Source organism: Cucurbita maxima, unplaced genomic scaffold, assembly GCF_002738345.1.
Source record: "Cucurbita maxima cultivar Rimu unplaced genomic scaffold, Cmax_1.0 Cma_Scf00003, whole genome shotgun sequence".
Classification (NCBI taxonomy): Eukaryota; Viridiplantae; Streptophyta; class Magnoliopsida; order Cucurbitales; family Cucurbitaceae; genus Cucurbita; species Cucurbita maxima.
Window position 1 is genome coordinate 5,710,362 of NW_019272019.1, and position 22,065 is coordinate 5,732,426.

General features: G+C 39.1%; 4 protein-coding genes and 1 non-coding gene across 5 annotated transcripts; 2 read left to right on the top strand and 3 right to left on the bottom strand.

The window, feature by feature from the left end:
• Positions 1-5,212: 5,212 nt before the first annotated feature.
• On the bottom strand, positions 5,213-5,348 carry LOC111477345. Its single transcript, XR_002717265.1, has one exon. It is a non-coding gene; the product is annotated as a small nucleolar RNA Z247 (small nucleolar RNA).
• A 4,922-nt stretch (positions 5,349-10,270) lies between these two features.
• LOC111476369 lies at positions 10,271-10,594 on the bottom strand. The gene has a single exon (XM_023120003.1). It carries the CDS (start codon positions 10,592-10,594, stop codon positions 10,271-10,273), a length of 324 nt encoding a protein of 107 aa, XP_022975771.1.
• A 703-nt stretch (positions 10,595-11,297) lies between these two features.
• On the top strand, positions 11,298-14,767 carry LOC111477247 (probable magnesium transporter NIPA9). The gene is made up of 9 exons (XM_023121298.1): positions 11,298-11,593; positions 11,879-11,977; positions 12,299-12,428; positions 12,618-12,706; positions 12,905-12,961; positions 13,048-13,106; positions 13,560-13,680; positions 13,806-13,954; positions 14,247-14,767. The coding sequence occupies exons 1-9, from the start codon at positions 11,483-11,485 to the stop codon at positions 14,467-14,469; spliced, it is 1,038 nt and encodes a 345-aa protein (XP_022977066.1). The 5' UTR covers positions 11,298-11,482; the 3' UTR covers positions 14,470-14,767.
• A 1,806-nt stretch (positions 14,768-16,573) lies between these two features.
• On the bottom strand, positions 16,574-18,077 carry LOC111477274 (cytokinin riboside 5'-monophosphate phosphoribohydrolase LOG8-like). The gene is made up of 7 exons (XM_023121338.1): positions 17,727-18,077; positions 17,530-17,627; positions 17,426-17,456; positions 17,240-17,339; positions 17,091-17,161; positions 16,882-17,025; positions 16,574-16,805 (listed from the first exon to the last, which is right to left on the bottom strand). The coding sequence occupies exons 1-7, from the start codon at positions 17,838-17,840 to the stop codon at positions 16,725-16,727; spliced, it is 639 nt and encodes a 212-aa protein (XP_022977106.1). The 5' UTR covers positions 17,841-18,077; the 3' UTR covers positions 16,574-16,724.
• A 1,761-nt stretch (positions 18,078-19,838) lies between these two features.
• On the top strand, positions 19,839-22,050 carry LOC111477217 (protein IQ-DOMAIN 1-like). The gene is made up of 5 exons (XM_023121255.1): positions 19,839-20,151; positions 20,256-20,501; positions 20,597-20,824; positions 20,917-21,030; positions 21,132-22,050. The coding sequence occupies exons 1-5, from the start codon at positions 20,086-20,088 to the stop codon at positions 21,813-21,815; spliced, it is 1,338 nt and encodes a 445-aa protein (XP_022977023.1). The 5' UTR covers positions 19,839-20,085; the 3' UTR covers positions 21,816-22,050.
• Positions 22,051-22,065: the final 15 nt, after the last annotated feature.

Sequence of the window (22,065 nt, forward strand, 5' to 3'; positions counted from 1 at the left end):
AAGAAACTCCTGCTCCACGGTAGATGTAAGAATGGCCTATACGTTCTACCGCATAATTTCAGTCAAGCCTTGCTGACAGCCAAACTTTCGAAAGAACAATGGCACAGAAGGCTAGGGCACCCTGCATCTCCAATTACCATTAGAATTCTACAAGATAATAATTTAGCTATAGATACTAATATTCCCTCTTCCTCAATTTGTAATGCTTGTCAATTAGGGAAAGCACATCAATTGCCATTTGGTTCTTCTCAGCATGTATCTACAGCACCCCTTCAATTAATTCACACTGATGTATGGGGTCCATCCATTGCGTCAGTAAATAATTCCAAATATTATGTTTCCTTTGTTGATGATTTTAGTCGTTATGTTTGGATTTACTTTCTGAGATGCAAATCTGATGTTGAGTCTGTGTTCCTTCAATTTCAAAAACATGTTGAAACTATGCTAAATACCAAAATTCGCTCCGTCCAATCAGATTGGGGGGGTGAATACCATCGGTTACACAATTATTTCAAATCCACAGGCATTGAACATCATATCTCCTGTCCTCACACACACCAGCAGAATGGGTTAGTCGAAAGAAAACACAGACACATTGTAGAAACTGGCCTTGCTTTACTCGCTCAAGCCAACATGCCTCTATCCTACTGGGATGAAGCTTTCAACACAGCTTGCTTTCTTATAAATAGAATGCCCAGCCGAACCATACAACAAGACACACCACTTCATAAATTGTTTGGTAAAAGTCCAGACTACTCCATGCTTAGGGTGTTTGGCTGTGCTTGCTGGCCTAATTTAAGGCCTTACAACAACAAGAAACTGAGTTTCAGAACTACTAGATGTATATTCTTGGGTTATAGTTCTTCTCATAAGGGATATAAATGCTTAAATAGAAGTACAGGACGTATTTACATCTCTAGAGACGTGGTTTTCGATGAAAATATTTTTCCTTTTGAAGAATCTAAGCCACCAAACAAAACCACAAATCCACATCATCCTGTTCTACTTCCAGCCTTAGCCAAACTTGCTAGTTTTTACACTGAAAATGCTCTTACAGATATTGAACCAGTTGTTAGTAATTCCCATATGAATGATGGTCAAACTGATAATATTGCTAGTGACAACTTGTCTGGTGTCAGCTTATCTTCTGCAGATAATACAAGAAGTTCAGAGGAAATTGCAGAATATGAAGCTGAGAGCAGTTCGATCAATGCTCAAAACCAAACTCATGAACATGTGTCTGATCAACCAACTGAAGCAGCTAGTCAACATCCAATGCGAACAAGGTTGAGAAATAACATTGTACAAGCTAAACAATTCACTGATGGAACTATCAGATATTCAGAAACCTCAAGAAAATTCGCAAGCGCTGTAACTATCACAACTCCGATCATAGAGACTGCTACTGAACCTCGAAACCTGCAGGAAGCCATGCAACATCCAAGATGGAGAGGAGCAATGAATGATGAGCTCTCAGCGCTAAAACTGTACCTCACACTATTGAGGACATATTCTATTTATATTGGCAAAAGATTAACTAATAGATCCGATTTCATAGGAAACTAACGAAGTAAGCCTATTCTTATGGCATGACTAACTTCAAGCTATTCTAATGGATTGACCAATTCTAACAGTCCCCTTCAATCCCAACAAGTCTTGTACATGTTGAGATTGTTACAATGTGTAGTAAAAGGAGTTTTAGACAGTGGTTTTGTCAGGATATCAGCTACTTGATCACTTGATGAAATGAACCGAACTTCCATTGCTTTACGTGCTACTTGTTCTCGAACAAAATGAAAATCAACTTCAATATGTTTCGTTCTAGCATGAAATACTGGATTTGAAGTTAAATATGTAGCTCCGAGGTTGTCACACCAGAGGCGAGGAGCCTTTGATTGATACACGCCCAGTTCCTTCAGTAATGACTTGATCCAAATCATTTCTGCAGTAAGATTCGCAATGGCCTTGTATTCTGCTTCGGTGCTTGATCTTGACACTGTAGCCTGTTTTCTGGAACTCCATGAGATTAGATTTGCTCCAAGAAATACAGCAAAGCCGCTAGTTGAACGTCGATCATCGGGACAACCAGCCCAATCAGCATCAGAAAACCCCGACAACATCATGGTTGATTTCTGAATTTTCACTCCTAATGCTAGTGTGCCTTTAACATAACGAAGAATTCTCTTCACAGCACCCCAATGAGCATCAGTAGGTGTATGAAGATATTGACACACTTTATTGACAGCAAATGCCAAATCAGGCCTAGTCATTGTCAAATATTGTAGTGCTCCCACTGTACTTCTGTATTTGAATTGTTCTTCAGCTGATAAGGGTATTCCTTGTTCTCTGAATAATTTTTCAGCAGAACCCATTGGTGTAGACATAGGTTTGCATTTTTCCATGTTTACTCTTTTCAACAAATCTAAAGCATATCGTCTCTGTGACAGTATGATACCATCTCGTGTTTTCTTGACTTCAATACCCAGAAAATACTCAAGATCACCCAAATCTTTTACTGCAAAATCTATTTTCAATTTCTGAATCAACCTTTCGGTTGCTTGATCAGAGGAGCTCACAATAATTATATCATCAACATAGATGAGCATATAGATAGTTATCTCTCTGTTTTTGAGAATAAAAAGAGATGAATCAGCTACTGAAGCCTTGAAGCCTAACTCAATAAGTTTTCCAGTCAACCTTGAATGCCAAGCTTTTGGGGCTTGTTTCAGGCCATAAAGGGCTTTCTTGAGCTTGCATATGTAATTCTTTGGTTTGGCTGAGTCTTGAAATCCTGGTGGTTGTCGCATGTACACTTCCTCTTTCAGAATTCCATGCAAAAATGCATTTTGGATATCAACTTGTCTCATATTCCAGCCCTTGGTTACTGCTAGCGAAAGAATGACCCTGATTGTTGACGGTTTGATCACAGGGCTAAAAGTATCAGTGTAATCAACACCAAATCTTTGCTTGAATCCTTTGGCAACTAATCTTGCTTTTAATCTTTCAACTGACCCATCTGCTTTTCTTTTCACTTTATACACCCATTTACTATCAATGAGATTTATTCCAGGTTTGGGTGGAACTAGATCCCAAGTGGCATTTCGTTTTAGCGCTGAGAGCTCATCATTCATTGCTTCTCTCCATCTTGGATGTTGCATGGCTTCCTGCAGGTTTCGAGGTTCAGTAGCAGTCTCTATGATCGGAGTTGTGATAGTTACAGCGCTTGCGAATTTTCTTGAGGTTTCTGAATATCTGATAGTTCCATCAGTGAATTGTTTAGCTTGTACAATGTTATTTCTCAACCTTGTTCGCATTGGATGTTGACTAGCTGCTTCAGTTGGTTGATCAGACACATGTTCATGAGTTTGGTTTTGAGCATTGATCGAACTGCTCTCAGCTTCATATTCTGCAATTTCCTCTGAACTTCTTGTATTATCTGCAGAAGATAAGCTGACACCAGACAAGTTGTCACTAGCAATATTATCAGTTTGACCATCATTCATATGGGAATTACTAACAACTGGTTCAATATCTGTAAGAGCATTTTCAGTGTAAAAACTAGCAAGTTTGGCTAAGGCTGGAAGTAGAACAGGATGATGTGGATTTGTGGTTTTGTTTGGTGGCTTAGATTCTTCAAAAGGAAAAATATTTTCATCGAAAACCACGTCTCTAGAGATGTAAATACGTCCTGTACTTCTATTTAAGCATTTATATCCCTTATGAGAAGAACTATAACCCAAGAATATACATCTAGTAGTTCTGAAACTCAGTTTCTTGTTGTTGTAAGGCCTTAAATTAGGCCAGCAAGCACAGCCAAACACCCTAAGCATGGAGTAGTCTGGACTTTTACCAAACAATTTATGAAGTGGTGTGTCTTGTTGTATGGTTCGGCTGGGCATTCTATTTATAAGAAAGCAAGCTGTGTTGAAAGCTTCATCCCAGTAGGATAGAGGCATGTTGGCTTGAGCGAGTAAAGCAAGGCCAGTTTCTACAATGTGTCTGTGTTTTCTTTCGACTAACCCATTCTGCTGGTGTGTGTGAGGACAGGAGATATGATGTTCAATGCCTGTGGATTTGAAATAATTGTGTAACCGATGGTATTCACCCCCCCAATCTGATTGGACGGAGCGAATTTTGGTATTTAGCATAGTTTCAACATGTTTTTGAAATTGAAGGAACACAGACTCAACATCAGATTTGCATCTCAGAAAGTAAATCCAAACATAACGACTAAAATCATCAACAAAGGAAACATAATATTTGGAATTATTTACTGACGCAATGGATGGACCCCATACATCAGTGTGAATTAATTGAAGGGGTGCTGTAGATACATGCTGAGAAGAACCAAATGGCAATTGATGTGCTTTCCCTAATTGACAAGCATTACAAATTGAGGAAGAGGGAATATTAGTATCTATAGCTAAATTATTATCTTGTAGAATTCTAATGGTAATTGGAGATGCAGGGTGCCCTAGCCTTCTGTGCCATTGTTCTTTCGAAAGTTTGGCTGTCAGCAAGGCTTGACTGAAATTATGCGGTAGAACGTATAGGCCATTCTTACATCTACCGTGGAGCAGGAGTTTCTTCGTGACTCGGTTCTTAACCAAAAAATAGTTTGGGTGAAATTCTACAACAGCATTATTATCAGATGCTAGTCTTTGTACTGAAATTAGGTGCTTATTGATTTTAGGAGCATATAGGATATGTTTCAGAACAAGAGATGAACCAGAAATTAATGAATTCCCAATATGAGAGATAGACAAACCTGCGCCATTTGCAACCTGAATTTGGTCGGTGCCAGTGTAGCGTTCTCTGGTGGTAAGCCTCTCTAGGTCATTGGTGATATGATCTGTGGCTCCAGTGTCAACATACCAGTTTGTGTCACTAGTGTATCCACTAGTTGCCAAAGCTGCTTGTTTGAGATTATTTTCGGCTTGATATGCCTGATCAAATCTGTGCCAGCATTGCAAAGCATCGTGATTGGGCTTACCACAAATCTGACAGACAATGCCTGAGCTGCTTTGTGTCTTTGATGGTTGACGTCCAGGATTGTTCACAGTACGCCTTGATTGTCCATGACCACTATTTAACTGACGACTACGACCGCGACTACCTCGACCTCCATTGGCACCTCCACGAATGGATATCCTATTGACATTGTTAGCAGATGAAAGTTGCTCAAATGTACCCTTACGCAAGTGCCGCATCTCATAGCTCAGCATGTGAGCATACACGTCGCTGACAGTGTATACATCTGTTCTGGTTGTAATGCTTGTGACTAGAGGATCATAATCTGGACCAAGTCCTTGCAGCATGTAGGCGATGAGTTCTTCATCCTCTATTCGCTTGCCAATGGCAGCAAGTGTATCACCAAGATGTTTTACTTTACGAAAGTAGTCAGCAATTGTCATGTCCTTTTTCTGGATAGTAGAGAGTTCCATACGGATCTGCATTGCTCTTGCTCGAGATGTGGAAGCAAATTGTCGCTCCAGCGTAATCCAGGCTTCTCGTGCAGTGGTGATTCCAACCATCGTGCTGAGAACCTCCTCAGTGACTGATGAGTTGATGAGGCTGAGTACCAGCTGGTCCTGGGGGTACCAGACTGTGAACTCAGGGTTGATGATAATTTTGCGATTCCCTGTTTCTTCACTTGGTTCAACGGCGATCGTCTGGCTTGGTGCAGGCATGGATCCATCCACAAAACCAACAAGGTTTTGGCTACGCAAGTAGGGAAGGATTTGGGTAGACCACAGTAGATAATTTTCTTGTGTAAGCTTAACACTAATCACCTGACTGATCGACGGAGAAGACATTGTGTTGATTGGGATTGACATGTTTAACAGCAGAGGCTATGGATCTCGTGGATCTTATTTCTGCTCTGATACCATATCAAGTTTATGCAAAACTGTACCTCACACTATTGAGGACATATTCTATTTATATTGGCAAAAGATTAACTAATAGATCCGATTTCATAGGAAACTAACGAAGTAAGCCTATTCTTATGGCATGACTAACTTCAAGCTATTCTAATGGATTGACCAATTTGGGCTTCCCAAAAGGCCTCATACCAATGGAAAGTGTATTCTTAGATTATAAACCCATGACCATTTCCTAAATTAACCGATGTGGGACTTTCATCATCCAACACCTCCCCTCGAACAAAGCACGCCTCCCCTTAATCGAGGCTCGACTCATTTGGAGTCTTAGTCATTTTTGACTGCCTTCGTACCTTCGAGGAGACTTGACTCCTTTTGGAGTCCTTTGTTTGACATTTAAGGATTTGCCAATCTATTGGCACGGCTAAGTTTAGGGCATTGCTCTGATACCATGTTAGACGAACACGACTCTCCACAATGGTATGATATTGTCCACTTTGAGCATAAGCTCTCATGGCTTTGCTTTGGGCTTCCCAAAAGGCCTCATACCAATGGAAAGTGTATTCTTAGATTATAAACCCATGACCATTTCCTAAATTAACCGATGTGGGACTTTCATCATCCAACACCTCCCCTCGAACAAAGCACGCCTCCCCTTAATCGAGGCTCGACTCATTTGGAGTCTCAAGATGGAGAGGAGCAATGAATGATGAGCTCTCAGCGCTAAAACGAAATGCCACTTGGGATCTAGTTCCACCCAAACCTGGAATAAATCTCATTGATAGTAAATGGGTGTATAAAGTGAAAAGAAAAGCAGATGGGTCAGTTGAAAGATTAAAAGCAAGATTAGTTGCCAAAGGATTCAAGCAAAGATTTGGTGTTGATTACACTGATACTTTTAGCCCTGTGATCAAACCGTCAACAATCAGGGTCATTCTTTCGCTAGCAGTAACCAAGGGCTGGAATATGAGACAAGTTGATATCCAAAATGCATTTTTGCATGGAATTCTGAAAGAGGAAGTGTACATGCGACAACCACCAGGATTTCAAGACTCAGCCAAACCAAAGAATTACATATGCAAGCTCAAGAAAGCCCTTTATGGCCTGAAACAAGCCCCAAAAGCTTGGCATTCAAGGTTGACTGGAAAACTTATTGAGTTAGGCTTCAAGGCTTCAGTAGCTGATTCATCTCTTTTTATTCTCAAAAACAGAGAGATAACTATCTATATGCTCATCTATGTTGATGATATAATTATTGTGAGCTCCTCTGATCAAGCAACCGAAAGGTTGATTCAGAAATTGAAAATAGATTTTGCAGTAAAAGATTTGGGTGATCTTGAGTATTTTCTGGGTATTGAAGTCAAGAAAACACGAGATGGTATCATACTGTCACAGAGACGATATGCTTTAGATTTGTTGAAAAGAGTAAACATGGAAAAATGCAAACCTATGTCTACACCAATGGGTTCTGCTGAAAAATTATTCAGAGAACAAGGAATACCCTTATCAGCTGAAGAACAATTCAAATACAGAAGTACAGTGGGAGCACTACAATATTTGACAATGACTAGGCCTGATTTGGCATTTGCTGTCAATAAAGTGTGTCAATATCTTCATACACCTACTGATGCTCATTGGGGTGCTGTGAAGAGAATTCTTCGTTATGTTAAAGGCACACTAGCATTAGGAGTGAAAATTCAGAAATCAACCATGATGTTGTCGGGGTTTTCTGATGCTGATTGGGCTGGTTGTCCCGATGATCGACGTTCAACTAGCGGCTTTGCTGTATTTCTTGGAGCAAATCTAATCTCATGGAGTTCCAGAAAACAGGCTACAGTGTCAAGATCAAGCACCGAAGCAGAATACAAGGCCATTGCGAATCTTACTGCAGAAATGATTTGGATCAAGTCATTACTGAAGGAACTGGGCGTGTATCAATCAAAGGCTCCTCGCCTCTGGTGTGACAACCTCGGAGCTACATATTTAACTTCAAATCCAGTATTTCATGCTAGAACGAAACATATTGAAGTTGATTTTCATTTTGTTCGAGAACAAGTAGCACGTAAAGCAATGGAAGTTCGGTTCATTTCATCAAGTGATCAAGTAGCTGATATCCTGACAAAACCACTGTCTAAAACTCCTTTTACTACACATTGTAACAATCTCAACATGTACAAGACTTGTTGGGATTGAAGGGGACTGTTAGAATTGGTCAATCCATTAGAATAGCTTGAAGTTAGTCATGCCATAAGAATAGGCTTACTTCGTTAGTTTCCTATGAAATCGGATCTATTAGTTAATCTTTTGCCAATATAAATAGAATATGTCCTCAATAGTGTGAGGTACAGTTTTGCATAAACTTGATACTCCCGAATTTAAATAAACCCAGATACGCTTGGGTTGGTTTTAATTATACCCGCACTAGCTACCTGCCTTAGTGATGTCCCTCGGATATTTTCGAGTCAAAACAAAGAAGGGTAGACATAACTCATTGAATTTATTGTGTTCTTCTTGATCGAGTGCGTGCGTTGTTGTGCGGTCTTAGAAAGTTGTATAGATATAAGAATATTAGAGGGAGATGGAAAAGGCCAAATACAAAATGACATGAATTATGGGAAAATGGACGAGGGGAATGAAAATGGGCACAGAAGATGATGGAGAGGCAGTCAAAGATATGGGCAGATTTAAGTCTGTGGATGAAGTTATGGCGGAGGCAAGCTGACAGTTTGACGCCATGCAACTGGCTTTCCTGCAGCGGCACCGCCACGGATCGGCTGCCGCAGCCGCTGCCTCTGCTGCTTGCCGCCCACCATGCACATCATCTCATCTCTCATGCTTCCTCCCTCCATTGGTTGGGTACCTGACCACGATGGTCGGAGAGTTTTTCATCTTTATTTACCCACCCTTGTTTAACCATGGTCATTAAAGTTAAATTTGTTTAAATTCGAATTTTAAAATATTAATTCATTAAAGTTATTGTTAGTAACGTTGTACTGAATGGGAATCAATTTTTATCTAAAGAAAAAAAGAGTGAGAATATATTAAATTAATAAAAACGTACCAAAAGCATAAACAAATAAAAAAAAAAATAGAAAAAAAGTTGTGGACCCATTTTTCACCAGTTTTATTATATAAGACCAACCAATTAAAAAAATAATAATTAATTTATATTATCAATTTAGACTATTTTTAGTAATTTATTTTTTATTTCATTTAAAAATCAATTAAAAAACATAGAGAAAAGAAAAATCAGTAATATCTATTTGGTTCCTACGTTTATTTCTAATTATATTAATCTGTTTAAATTTATATAATATGTAGTTTTGAATTTTAATTGATGTAAGCCCAAATCATTGGGGGCATAAATGAAATTTCACCTAAATTTAGGTTTTTGGGCCGTAAGCTTTATTATAATCCATTTATTCCCGTTCCTGTAGGCTTTAAGTGGGAATTGAAGATGGGCCTTTACTAGAACTAGGCCCAATGTGACTCAGACCAATGTTTCAGTCTTAAAGCCCAAACACAAAGTGTGGGCCCATCCCTTTCTTTCCATTCCTGTAGGCTTGAATTGGGCTTTACTTCCATATTTGAAATGGGCCTATACTAGAACTAGGCCCAATGGGCCCAGACCAATGTTCAGTCTCAAAGTCCAAGTCCAAACTGTGACAGCTTAAAAGATAATTTAAGTCATTATAAACCAACCAACCCTTCATTTGACTATAATAGAACGAACAAACAAACAACATGAGTAAGCGTGAATGGTTTTGAGGAACAATGATGCGTGAAAAAGCTTCAAAGCAACTCGAGAACCTAGCACGAAAACTGCATCAAACTAAAATGTACGTTAATAACAATCTCTTCGTGGCCTCTTGATATCTCACGACGTTATGAACCCAGCTCACATACTGTTTGAATGGATCAACAACCCAACCCTTGTAACATGCTACAGCCCTATGCGGCAAAGAGCCCACGTCGAGGTGTCAAACCTTCACATCGATGTGAGCTCTTGGATAACTTTTATCTACACTCGACATAGTCCACTTTAGACCTAAAGCCGTCCAAAAAACGAACCACATTTTATCCACATGTAACCACTGATGTGGGACTGTGTCTATCTATCCAAAGTTGGTTAAAACCTTCACAAATTTGAAACAAAAGCATGAGGTTTGAAATGTAAAATCATTGAATCAGTCATCAAGCTATGAAACTCTGAGGTACCAGGCTGCTAAAATCAAACCACTTCTGTTCTATCCACAACAAATCCCAGCATCTCAAAATCTCAAACATTCAATTCCAAGTGTTCTTATCAAGATGAACATTACAATTGTTGGAATTATTTATGATGAGAAAGCACTTACAGAGATTAAGGAGAAAGAGAGGCAAATGAATCACCACCACCCATAAACCACCTGTTCGCATCTGCGCTTCAGCCATCGGAAGCTGTTTCTGATAGACCCCTTCATTTTGCCTTCCACAGAGTACATCTTGTAGCTAGCAACCCTCTTCTTCCTCTGAAATTCAGGGTCCGATAAGCTCCAAGACTTGGGGAAAGACCCACAACCCTTTTCCCCTTTCTTCATCTCCATCTGGGTCTGCGCATAAGACGCGGAATATGACCTCAATTCGTATGAGCTTCCAGGGTTTGTGACGTAGTTGCTCTCTGTGTTGATGTGCCCGCCGAACCCATTTCCACGCGACCTGTAATCTTCCATGGGGATTGGGAGAGGAGGAAATTTAAAGGGTTTGATCTTAAAAAGGAAAAGAATGGTTAATTTGAAGAGCACATCCCTGGGGAATGATGGAAAATGTGGGGTCCGGATTTGATTTTCTTCGTTTCCCAGCGTTTCTCAGCGCTTGGATTGGCTGACTTTTGGAATTAAGTTTCGGTGGCGTGTTCGTGGTGCGTTCACTGTTGTTTATTATTGATCAGACATTTCAAAGCGTTGATTAAGCTCAGCTTTTCTGTTTGGAAGAACATGAACCAGTGGATTATTGGCTAGGTGATACTTTGCGGGTTAAAATAAACAATATCTATTAGAATATTAGACTTGGGTCGTTACAAATGATATTAGAACCAGATATTGGGCAATGTACACTTACCTAAGAGATGAATTGTGAGATCTTATATGGATTAAAGAGGTGAATGATTGGATACTGAATTATGTTCCAGTGAAATATTGACCCCTAATAGAGATTGGTTATCTACCGGTAGTGGACTACAAATGATATTAGAGTCATGGTTGTGTGTCAGGACAACCATAGACCCGTTTTTAATAATTAGTATGGTTGAAGAAAATAAGCTCCATCAGCCAATAAAAAGTTGACACGTAGGCAGGTGAAAAGAGTGAAGGAACATATGAACCGCACGTGATGACATCCCACGGGCTTTGTTGAGGGCCTGGTTTAGCTAGAAATGCAAGGGATAGAAACAGGCAAAAGGACAAAGTTCCGTCGTTGGCGCAAAAATTTGGAGGCAATGCTCTGACGTAAATCGCAATTCACCCTCCAACCATAACCGTACTCTCCGATTTCTTGATTTATTCTTCCCCGTCTCTTTCGATTCTTCTCTGTGTTTCGATTTCTCGGCTTTCAAGGAAGATATGTGGGAACCCATTTGTTTAACTCTGGCCGCCGCCGCCGGCAACAATATCGGCAAAATTATTCAGAAGAAGGGCACCGTCATTCTTCCTCCTCTCTCTTTCAAGCTCAAGGTACGGTTTCTCCTTTTCTTTTCAATTTCCTTTCTCCATGTCAACGGGCGTTGTGTTTTTCCCGACATTTCCTTCTGGGCCATCCAATTTCATGCGATTCGTCTTCTTTTTCTCCATTCAACTGCGATGGCTAGTTGTACTGTATTTCTTTGATGTTGATCTTATTTGATCTTCAACTTTTCTTTACTTTCCGATTTCATTGGGTTGTATTCTGAATGTAAACTTTCTTATAGCGAATTCATTGAACGCGTTGATGAATTTCCTCTTGTTGTTTGTGTTGTATAGGTGATAAGGGCTTACGCTTTTAACAAAACTTGGATCATAGGTTTTCTGATGGATATATTTGGAGCTGTTCTAATGCTGAGAGCGTTATCCCTCGCCCCTGTAAGTCTTTTATTCAGCTACTTACGCCCTTTTCTTTTCGGTTTTTGATCGGCATTGGTTTATTGGATCTTGGCTGATGGAAATATCAATTGCTGTTTTGATGCCTAAGTGACTTCCCTTGTCATTATGTATTGTCTATCACTATGAAAACAGCATGTAACCTAAATATTTCATCTCTAATTTGATGTTACAAAACCATTTTGTAGATTACTTCTTTCCCAAGAATCCATACCTCACAGGAAAATTCATACAGTTAATGTCAATGTAGCACGGACTTTCTTCCCCGAAATATGCAATTCTTTTCTAATTTCCGTCTTTCAGGTTTCTATAATTCAACCAGTTTCTGGATGTGGACTTGCCATCCTCTCTATTTTTTCACATTTTTATCTCAAGGAAATAATGAATGCTGTCGATTGGATGGGGATTACGCTTGCTGGCATTGGCACCATAGGTAATGTAAGTTCATCTTTGTGTCATTAAGCTAACTATTGTTTTGATCCTTTTTTCTTGCCTTTCCTGTCTTTTAAAGTTCATTTTATGCATCTGAGGTTTATCTCATGTCTTGTATCTCAGCTTTTTGTTGCATATTCCTTCCTACTTCTGTAATTTACTTGGCCGTTTTTTTGGGTTTCATTTCAAGGGGTTGGTGCTGGAGGCGAGGAGCAAAAGGTGTCTGCGATATCGATTTTCCATTTGCCATGGCTAGCTTTCATCATTACCATCTTGTTTGTAGGTATCTTATATTATTGACACCTTACGGTTTATAAAGATCTCTGGCCATGTAAACTAGATAAGGATTTTTATGTTAGTTTAGTTTTATGGTCTTGCTTGCAGAAATATAACCTTCTAGTACTCTGTAAATTAAGCTGTAAAAGATGAATGTGTTGAGTTCTAGAAATGATTGGGTATATCTCTATGTTCTAACAGGTTCTTCTTAGCGGATGGCTTCATTTCTACAAACGTCAAAGGAAAGAACAAGAGTTGGTAAATTCATTGATTTAGTATTGACTTTTCACTGGTTTTCTTGTCCTCCCAAAAAATAATATGTTACACATGTATATATGTTGCAGATGGAATTTGAAGTTGTCGAAGAAATAATATACGGCTTAGAATCTGGCATTTTGTTCGGGTACTGTTCTGGCTTGCACTCTTTTGCTTGATGGAATACATTTCCTGCAATTATTATGGTTGAGGACGACTAATAGGTATTAGAACTTTGCTCGACTGTGAGGAATCATGGCTCCTGCCCGATCGCGGTGGTATCCTAGTTTGTCTCAAGTTGAATCTTAGCCAGCTTTTCTTTCGACGGTCAGGATGGATTAGAAAATGAAAAAAGAGGAACTTTTAGTAGTTCTATAATTGTTATGGTTGACTGTATACGGTCATGATGTTTGAGGAGTGGAGTATAAGCATGCTATAGAGTTTTTAGTCGTTTACACATCTATGGCTTGCGTCGAGCCTGATCGACTCCACTCTTTTCTCTGGAGAACTATTTCCATGCAACATTTTGAAAGGGAAATAATCCAATCAGCTTTTCAGATTCGTATCAGCAAAATGTTACAATTTAAATCTGCAATTGCAGGATGGCATCTGTAATATCAAAAATGGGATTCTTATTCTTGGAGCAGGGCTTCCACGAAATATTGGTACCGATATGCATCCTGATAAGTATTTGTTGCAGTGCTACAGGATTTTACTATCAGGTACTTCGAACTCTTGGTGATTTGATCTCTTTACCATTCTGTTCTGCATTTAACGTTCATTGTTTTATTGACAGCTTTTGCCTGTGTTGTTCTAGTTCATAATGATGTTGTCTTTTCTTTAGTAGACTCGAGGACTAAAACATGGGAGGGCAATTGTGGTGTCTACATGTGCTGCTGTGGCATCTATCGTCACTGGTGTCGTTGCTGGTATGCTTGCTTTGGGTGAAGAATTGCCCTCGTCACCGACTGCTCGCCTCTTCCTTCTGCTGGGATGGTAAACTAGAAATACATACCTGTTCTATGGTTTCTACATCACTACCTTGATTTGATAAAGAAAATCGTTAACTACATTCCGTGTTTATGATAACTGACTGGACGATTTCGAGGGTCCAGTGCATTAAATACTTGGAAAGGGTTAGCTAGTGAAGATTGATTGACAATTGGATGCTTAATTGCTGTTTTTTCCTCCTAGAAAAGAATGGTCTTTGGTATATACGAACGTCGAATACATGTTAATCTGCCTTTGTGGGTTAATGTTATTTATGCAAGACTTTCTCTGTATACAGGCTGCTAATCATCACAGGTGTTATTCTGCTTGTGAGTTCAGCACGACTGACCCGACATCTTACTTGGCTATACCGACGATTTAAGCGAAGTGGTGTGGATAGGAGCTTTGGGCATAGATCTGGATCATCTGTGCGCCTACGAGATTCAAGCCCCAGTGCAATCATTCAGACAACCACATTGCAGAATATGATGTTATCATCAAAAGCCAAGGCTGACGCTTGAAGACCGTGAAGACGGTTCATGTGTAGATATACCAATGTGGGAGTAGTCCATCCAGGCATGAACATATTCTGATCTGAGTTGGAATTTGGAAATGCACTCCACTTTCTCATGGGTGTGTTTTTTAGAATTATACCTTCTTGCTTGCTTAGGCACCACATGTTTCGAGATCTCCTTTGATTGATTGTTTCAATGTCTGAGGCCATTTCATAATATCCAATTACCCATTATAATGTATGAATTTTGAAGAATGATGATTATCATGATCTTAGTCAATTTATGAAGATTGTTCAACCATTTATTTTCCAGTACTAAATATTTATTTAATTCTTCAAAATATCACTTAATTTCTTGGAAATTCAAGTTTATAATATTGTGAGATCTCACATAAGTTAGAGAGAGTAATAAAACATTTTTTATAAGGGTATTGAAATCCCTTCAAATGCACTTTAAAAACCTTGAATGGAAGTTCGAAGGGGAAAGTCCAAAGAAGACAATATATGTTAGCGGTGTACTTAAACTGTTACAGATATCTTTGGTCAAGAGTCTAATGTTTCAACTTGTCAAGATAATTGGTGAGAAGAGTCAACCACATCCGTTCTTTCTTTCTACTTGGAACGCCGAAGCGATAACATTCAGCGTTTCAGACAAAGATGAGTTGAGGGAGATGGATCCATTATCTGATAACCTCAGCTTTCCACGATCTCCATTATTGCGAACAAACATGTCTAGCAGAGCAGCAAGCAGTTCTGTAGGCTGTGGGGACTCATTGTAGAAAGAAAAGGCCCCCCCATGAGCCAAAACCATCCACTCTCTTAGTTTCTACCACTTAATACACGCAGGCCCCTCGTGTCGTTTCTTCACACTCACCACTCTGTGTTTGCATTACCAATAACTCTTTAATGACAAAAAAAGAAACCCAGCATTCAACAACACATCTTTCCCAAGCTTCCATCTCCAAATTCCTTAGTTTACGATTCTTCCAATCACAACCAGCCATGTGATTGATAGCAAGACTTCCTCATAGGACTACGGGAAAGATACCCACAACACAAAAGCCCTACACCTGCTGCGGGAATGGGCGATAACCTGAAAAACCCATGTGACACTTTGGCAGGCTGACATGAGGCCAAGCTTGTCAAATAAAGCTAACTTATGATGAACTGGATTTCCAGAGGTGACAGACCATTGGGTTTCCTATAATTTTGGTTTCGGCTGCTTTTGTTTGTCTATGTATTGATATTTCGGTACGTGAGATCTCATATTGGTTGAAAACCTTTTCCTGAAAAAGTTCAAAAAGTACAATATCTGCCGACAGTAGATTTGGGCAGTTACAAAGATTATCAAAGCCAGACACCGAATAGTGTGCCAACAAAGACGCAGGCCTCCAAGGGAGGTGGATTGTAAGATCTCGTATTGGTTGGAGAGGGGAACAAAACATTTCTTATAAGGTTGTGGAAACTTCTCCTGAGTAGACGCTTTTTAAAACCTTAAGGAAAAGTCCGAAAAAAAAAAAAGGTCAAAAGAAGACTAGATATGCTAGCGGGGAATTTGGGTTGTCATCGGATCTCTCCTCCAAATGGGAAGTTAAGGATGATTTACCTGATCAATGAGGTGGCTTTGGTGTCTATCAACTCATGAGTTGTACATCACAATTAGGAAAAGATATAATATTCACTTTTGTCCAAAAAAGGAGCATATGAAATCATATCCATTCGTTTTCAAACTTAAAGACAGCTGAAGCATCTGAATCATTCAGTTTGTCCTTCACGCTCAGTATAGCTATGGACCTTTAAACAAGTTGAATTACAAGGTGCTATTATAATCAGTGAAGCACTCAACAGGATAATATGAAAAATAAGTAACCTATCGTATATATGAAGTCCACAAGAGCATTAAACTTGTGGGACGAGGCCTTGAAAGTAGTGACCTATGCGATTCCACATCGGTGGAAGCGAGAAACAAAACATTTTCTGTAAGGGTGTGAAAACCTCTCCCTAGTAGAACTGTGAGGTTAACGGTGATATTGTAACGGACTAAATCGAACAATATCTACTAGCGGTGAGTAGGAACTATTACATGACCAGTTCACTAGATATAACCGGTTCACTTTGTAATCAGAAAGAGGCATTTATTAGAACTCAAATCACAAAGAACACAAGTACACAATGATGAACCACTTATGGCCCCATCACAACAGGTTTCCCATTCATGATTAAAAATGACATTAAAAATGAAGACCCATTACCACTTATCAGTCATGGTTTATGGTCGTTACCAAGCTGCTCCAATTCCCAGCTTTCATGTGGAGCAATGTGCTCACTGAATGGAGTATGTTCCTGCACAAACCAAGAATTAGAATGGCTTTGGTTTTCAGAGACAGAATTAGAAAGCCTTTGGTTTTCAGATAGATACCTCCATTTTCTCCATGAGTTCCTTTGCTGTTGGAGCAGATATCACAATCTCTCGAGCACCAGGCTTGATGAAACCTTCCACAACGCCATTATCAAACAGAGCCAACAAAGAGTTGTAGTAACCATCGACATTAAGCAGCCCAACCTGCGCAGAGTAATTAAGCTTAACATAGAACCTTCAACCACATAATTTGCAAAGGCTACGCTTACTGGTTTCTTATGGATACCCAGTTGAGCCCACGTTATCATTTCCAACAGCTCTTCCATTGTTCCATACCCTCCTAAAACAAATAACAATCCATTAAACGCACTATTGGCTACAATTAGCTTCAATTAGCTACAATTATGTGGAGAGTTACCAGGAAGAGCAATAAAAGCATCTGATTCTCGAGCCATTGCAGCTTTGCGCTCATGCATGTCCAAAACTGTTCTTACCTCCCCAACAGTTTGTCCAGAAATCTACCAGGATCATCCAACACAATTTACAGAGACATGTTAATGAGTTTAGAGACACTAAAATGGAGAAACAAACTTAGCTTATATACCTCATGGGGCATCAAAGCTTTTGGAATGATCCTGCATCAAAACATGAATCAATAATACATTCGATTCTTGCATAGAAAACTGCCCAAATTTGGATCTATCCTACCCAAGAACATGGCAGCCTCCATCGTATACAGTCTGTGATATCAAACCCATCAGCCCAACACTACCCCCACCGTACGCCAAATCAATCTTCCTCGCGACCTGTAAATGGAAACCACAGAAACAAGAACAAAATAGCTTAAGAAATACCCTAATAACGCAATCAATGGTAGAACTCAATGGATTGGAGAAGAAGCTAACCAGTTCATTTCCGAGATCAAGAGCAGCATCGCTGAAGACTTTCCGATGGCCGGAGTTGCTGCCGCAGAAGACGCAGACTCTCTTGAACTTGCTTCTTGAATTGTTCGCTTCCATTCACGATCGAAGTGTTTGTTAACATAAATGGTGAAGAAACATTGGGAAAAGGCAGTAGCGGCGGTATCTTCTACAGATTATACCCTTTTCTTTATATATATATATATATACGGTGAAGGATTGAAAGTCTTCCCAAAAAAGGAGAAACAAAACAAAAGGGAATTTCAGAACCCCATTACTCAAAAAGACAACAAGAGAGAAGGTTTGTTTTGAATTTGAGGATGTTGAAGGAATGGAGAAAAAAAAGGCAATTAGAATTGGGAAGAACAGATGATGGGGGCCTTTATATATCAAACCACCACCACCCCACATGCCTTCATTCCCTTTCTAATTCCATCTCCATTTTGTCGCCCATCCGAATCACCACCATCACTGTTAACAAATTAAAGTAAACTAAACCTTACAAAACTGAAACTACTCTTTAATCATCTTCAATCAAGATAATCACATTGCCACGCTGTGATTTCCAATTGGCTCCTTCCCTTTTGTTCCTTTTTCTTTCTTTCTTTTTTGTTCTTGTTCATCATTAATTATTGCAAAAATTATTGTCCCCATATCTTTGTTTGCTATTCATCTCATAAGGAATGGGAGATTTTCTTGATATTAAACCCCAATAATTTATAACAACTACATCATTGCCCTTCTAAAGGAAATAACTGATGAACTAGATATTAATGGTTATTTTCTACGAATTCGAGCATAGCTAAGTAGAAAAATATCAATTGGGTTGAACTAAATAAATTATTTTAAATTTATTTTAGAAAAATCTTTTTTTTTTTTTACTTTGTTTTTAAAATAAGTTTAGAAAAAAAATTAACAATAATATAATATGTACAAAAAAAATTAAAATATTTTAAAAAAATGAAGATATTTGAGTGGAGCTAACGTGTATTTTTATGGGATATATTATACCACTTACTTACGTGACAAATATATATTTATTAATATTTATTTCAATTAGTTTGGTTGACTTTTGAAGTGGGAGTATGGGGATTTTTTTAATGTAAGAAATTAAGGGTGAAGGCTACGCCAATCCAATAATAATTAAATCATATAAATATATAAAGCTTCCTTTGGTTTCTTAATTAAAAAAATAAAATAATTACAAATGTTGAACTTTTATTAATGTCGGCAAGTCTGGTGTCTTCTAAAGTTCTAATTACTCCATTATTTTATTTATTAAAAAATGTAGTTACAATAATTTATTTGGAAAAGAAAAGAAAAGAAGAAGAAAAAAACAGGTGCCGTTGGATTTCGTTGGTCGACACAGACGTTACCAGCATGGCGTCCAATAGAACAACCCAGATTAATATATATATATTATAGATATGCACAGTTCATTGTCTTTTTTTTTGAAATTTGAATTTAAAATAGTGATATTTAATTATTTTGTTGTGTTTCATAAAATATTTTTTTAATTTTGAAATACAAAAGTTTTTATTATTAATGGTGTATCGATAACGACAAAAATGCACATAAGTTTTTTAAAAATCAATTTATGGGTTGACTTGGAATAAAATTTGTAAACATTGTAATTTTCTCCCAATTTCAAAATTACTTATTTTTAAGAGATTATGGAATATAGTTCGATAGTTTTTCTTAATCATAATATCATTTGGACGACGGCTTGACCTTCCTTTTTACCCAAGTGTCACATGCCATGCCCTCCAGGTTCGTCCTAGTAGAACTACTCCTATTGACAGAGCATTGGATTCCAAAGGGATGGGTGAGATCGGACGGTGGGGAATCACCTACGAGAAACTGATGAAATAAAGAGAAAAAGAGGGCTTCTGGTCTCCTACGTGTTTTTGCTTCTGCTATCATCTATCTACCCGTGCTTTCTAGCGTGACTTTTCATGGAAGATTTGTTTGTTTGTTTTTTTGCGGGGAAATCGAGGGTGGGGTAATTTCGTAATATTGTAAAAGCCCAAGAGTAAAAAAGAAACCTTTATGGCCTATTGAAATGGAGCGGGAGGAAGCCCCACTAAGCGACCTCCCTCCCTCCCTCCCTCCCTCCCTCCATTGTTATATTTTGAAATTCAAATGGGAAGCTGTGGTTGGTTGTCGATGAACCCTCCACTTTCCCACGAACAAAACTAAACCCATTTCTCTTTCAACGATTTTGAATTGTTCCTCTGCTCAAAAAGGCTGGACTTCTTTTCTGTCCTCCAGATAACCATTGCCTCTAAAGCTTTGACTATTTGATATCATTTAATACTCATTGCTCTGTTTCTTCTCTGATTTGATGGGGGGTTCTGGGAAATGGAGGAAGGTCTTTACAGGACAGAGGAAGTCTGAGAAGGACGACAACGTGAGCTGGATTTTGGATTTCTTCTTTCTTTCTTTCTTTCTTTCTTTTCCAATCTGTTTTTGAAGCTTGGCAATGGTGATTGTTTGTTTCTGTGTTTTTTACAGGAGAAGTTGTGTAGTAAAACTAAGAAATGGAGGCTATGGAGGAGCCCTTCAGGGGATTTGAGCTCTGTATGGAAGGGTTATAAAGGGGCACATAAAGCAGCTTCTGAAGGCTCTGATTCTCCTCGAGCGCCTGATTCTTTTACGGCCGCCGTCGCCGCCGTCCTCCGTGCTCCTCCCAAGAATTTCAGGGTTGTCCGCCAAGAATGGGCTGCAATTCGGATCCAAACTGCATTTCGTGGTTTCTTGGTACAACTCTTTCCTCTTCATACTAATAAGTTTCTAACTCTGTTTAGGACACCATGGGAAGTTCTTTACTGATTTGGTCGTGGAACTTTTTGTAGTCTAGGAGGGCTCTTAGAGCCTTGAAGGGAGTGGTGAGGCTTCAAGCTCTGGTGAGGGGTCGTTTGGTGAGGAAGCAGGCAGCTATTACACTGAGGTGCATGCAGGCTCTGGTTAGAATCCAAGCTCGTGTCCGAGCACGTCATGTGAGGATGTCGGTTGAGGGGCAGGCTGTGCAGCAATTGCTTAATGAACATCGCAGCAAGGCTGATCTCCTAAAGCAAGCTGAGGTTGTCATAATTACAAGTAGAAGATGTTATTATGAATTGTATATCAAAACATCGCCATTGAGAACTAAAGTAAGCATTTGGTTCATTTGCAGGAAGGTTGGTGTGATAGCAAAGGGACAATGGAAGATATCAAAGCTAAGTTACAAATGAAGCAATATGGAGCATTTAAGAGGGAAAGAGCAATTGCTTACTCTCTTGTTCAGAAGGTATGATAGTCGAGATACTTACGATCGTGTATCGCGTGTCGGTTTTTCCTTTGAGAAATAATATCTCAGTTTGGTTTTTGTGTTTATTTTTTGCTCTCCAGCAATTGAAGGCAACACCAAACTCAACTTCACAAATAAATGCATCGATTTACGCTCTTAAGAGTTCCGAGTTCGACAAGAACAATTGGGGATGGAGTTGGTTGGAGAGATGGATGGCAGTTAAGCCATGGGAGACAATGTTGAAAGAACAATCTCGCACTGATTCCGTTGAGGTCACTCCACCACCTTCAAAGAAATGTATAGAGTCTATTGTACCTAAACATTCCATAGTTTCTGAACCAAGTTTGGTGAAGATTCGGAGAAACAATGTATCCACTAGGATATCTGCTAAACCTCCCTCAAGTGGGCAAGCTCGTTCTTGTTCTAGCCCAAGTTCTGATTTCCGGTACGATGAGAGCTCTGTTTCATCTTCGATCTGCACGTCGACAACTCCTGCATCGGGGAATGTTTTCTCAACCATTGAAAGACCTGAGAATAGCAGTTACAGTAGGCCAAGTTACATGAACCCTACAGAGTCAACGAAGGTGAAGCAGAAAACAAACAGTCACTTATCGCATCGAGTTCAAAGGCAGTCCATGGATGAGTATCAGTTCCTTCAGAAGTCAGCAGGTTTCTCTAATGGGGACTCTAAGAGCAGTGCTGGCTCTGATTCATCAGTCAACCCCTTTAAGCCATTCATGCTGTCTACACGATTGGATAAGAATGGAACAAAGCTAAGGTCATGAACAATTAGCTGTGAGATGAAACCTGTTTCTGTTCATTGTAGAAGAGTGTTCTCACTCCCTTATTTCTTAATTCCTGCCATCAAAATTGTGAATCATTCGACAGAGTTGTATTGTGTCAGATCCAATGGAGAATGGCTCGTTCTTTGTATTATAGCTCTTGTTTTTGCCACTTCTGCAAATTTTGTTTAGAACTCTTGGCCTAAGCTTTATACTATCTGGATCAGATCCTTTCGATCAAAGAAGATTTTCT

What these genes read in the sequence shown, in the direction of transcription:
- LOC111476369 (XM_023120003.1), bottom strand. Translation starts at nt 10,594, where the DNA reads ATGGAAGATTACAGGTCGCGTGGAAATGGGTTCGGCGGGCACATCAAC.
- LOC111477247 (XM_023121298.1), top strand. Translation starts at nt 11,483, where the DNA reads ATGTGGGAACCCATTTGTTTAACTCTGGCCGCCGCCGCCGGCAACAAT. An exon ending in CTCTCTCTTTCAAGCTCAAG is followed by an intron (nt 11,594 to 11,878) that starts GTACGGTTTCTC and finishes TGTGTTGTATAG; the next exon opens with GTGATAAGGGCTTACGCTTT. An exon ending in GAATCTGGCATTTTGTTCGG is followed by an intron (nt 13,107 to 13,559) that starts GTACTGTTCTGG and finishes CTGCAATTGCAG; the next exon opens with GATGGCATCTGTAATATCAA.
- LOC111477274 (XM_023121338.1), bottom strand. Translation starts at nt 17,840, where the DNA reads ATGGAAGCGAACAATTCAAGAAGCAAGTTCAAGAGAGTCTGCGTCTTC. An exon ending in TGCTTTTATTGCTCTTCCTG is followed by an intron (nt 17,162 to 17,239) that starts GTAACTCTCCAC and finishes TATTTGTTTTAG; the next exon opens with GAGGGTATGGAACAATGGAA. An exon ending in AACTCATGGAGAAAATGGAG is followed by an intron (nt 16,806 to 16,881) that starts GTATCTATCTGA and finishes TGGTTTGTGCAG; the next exon opens with GAACATACTCCATTCAGTGA.
- LOC111477217 (XM_023121255.1), top strand. Translation starts at nt 20,086, where the DNA reads ATGGGGGGTTCTGGGAAATGGAGGAAGGTCTTTACAGGACAGAGGAAG. An exon ending in CTGCATTTCGTGGTTTCTTG is followed by an intron (nt 20,502 to 20,596) that starts GTACAACTCTTT and finishes AACTTTTTGTAG; the next exon opens with TCTAGGAGGGCTCTTAGAGC. An exon ending in ATCTCCTAAAGCAAGCTGAG is followed by an intron (nt 20,825 to 20,916) that starts GTTGTCATAATT and finishes GTTCATTTGCAG; the next exon opens with GAAGGTTGGTGTGATAGCAA.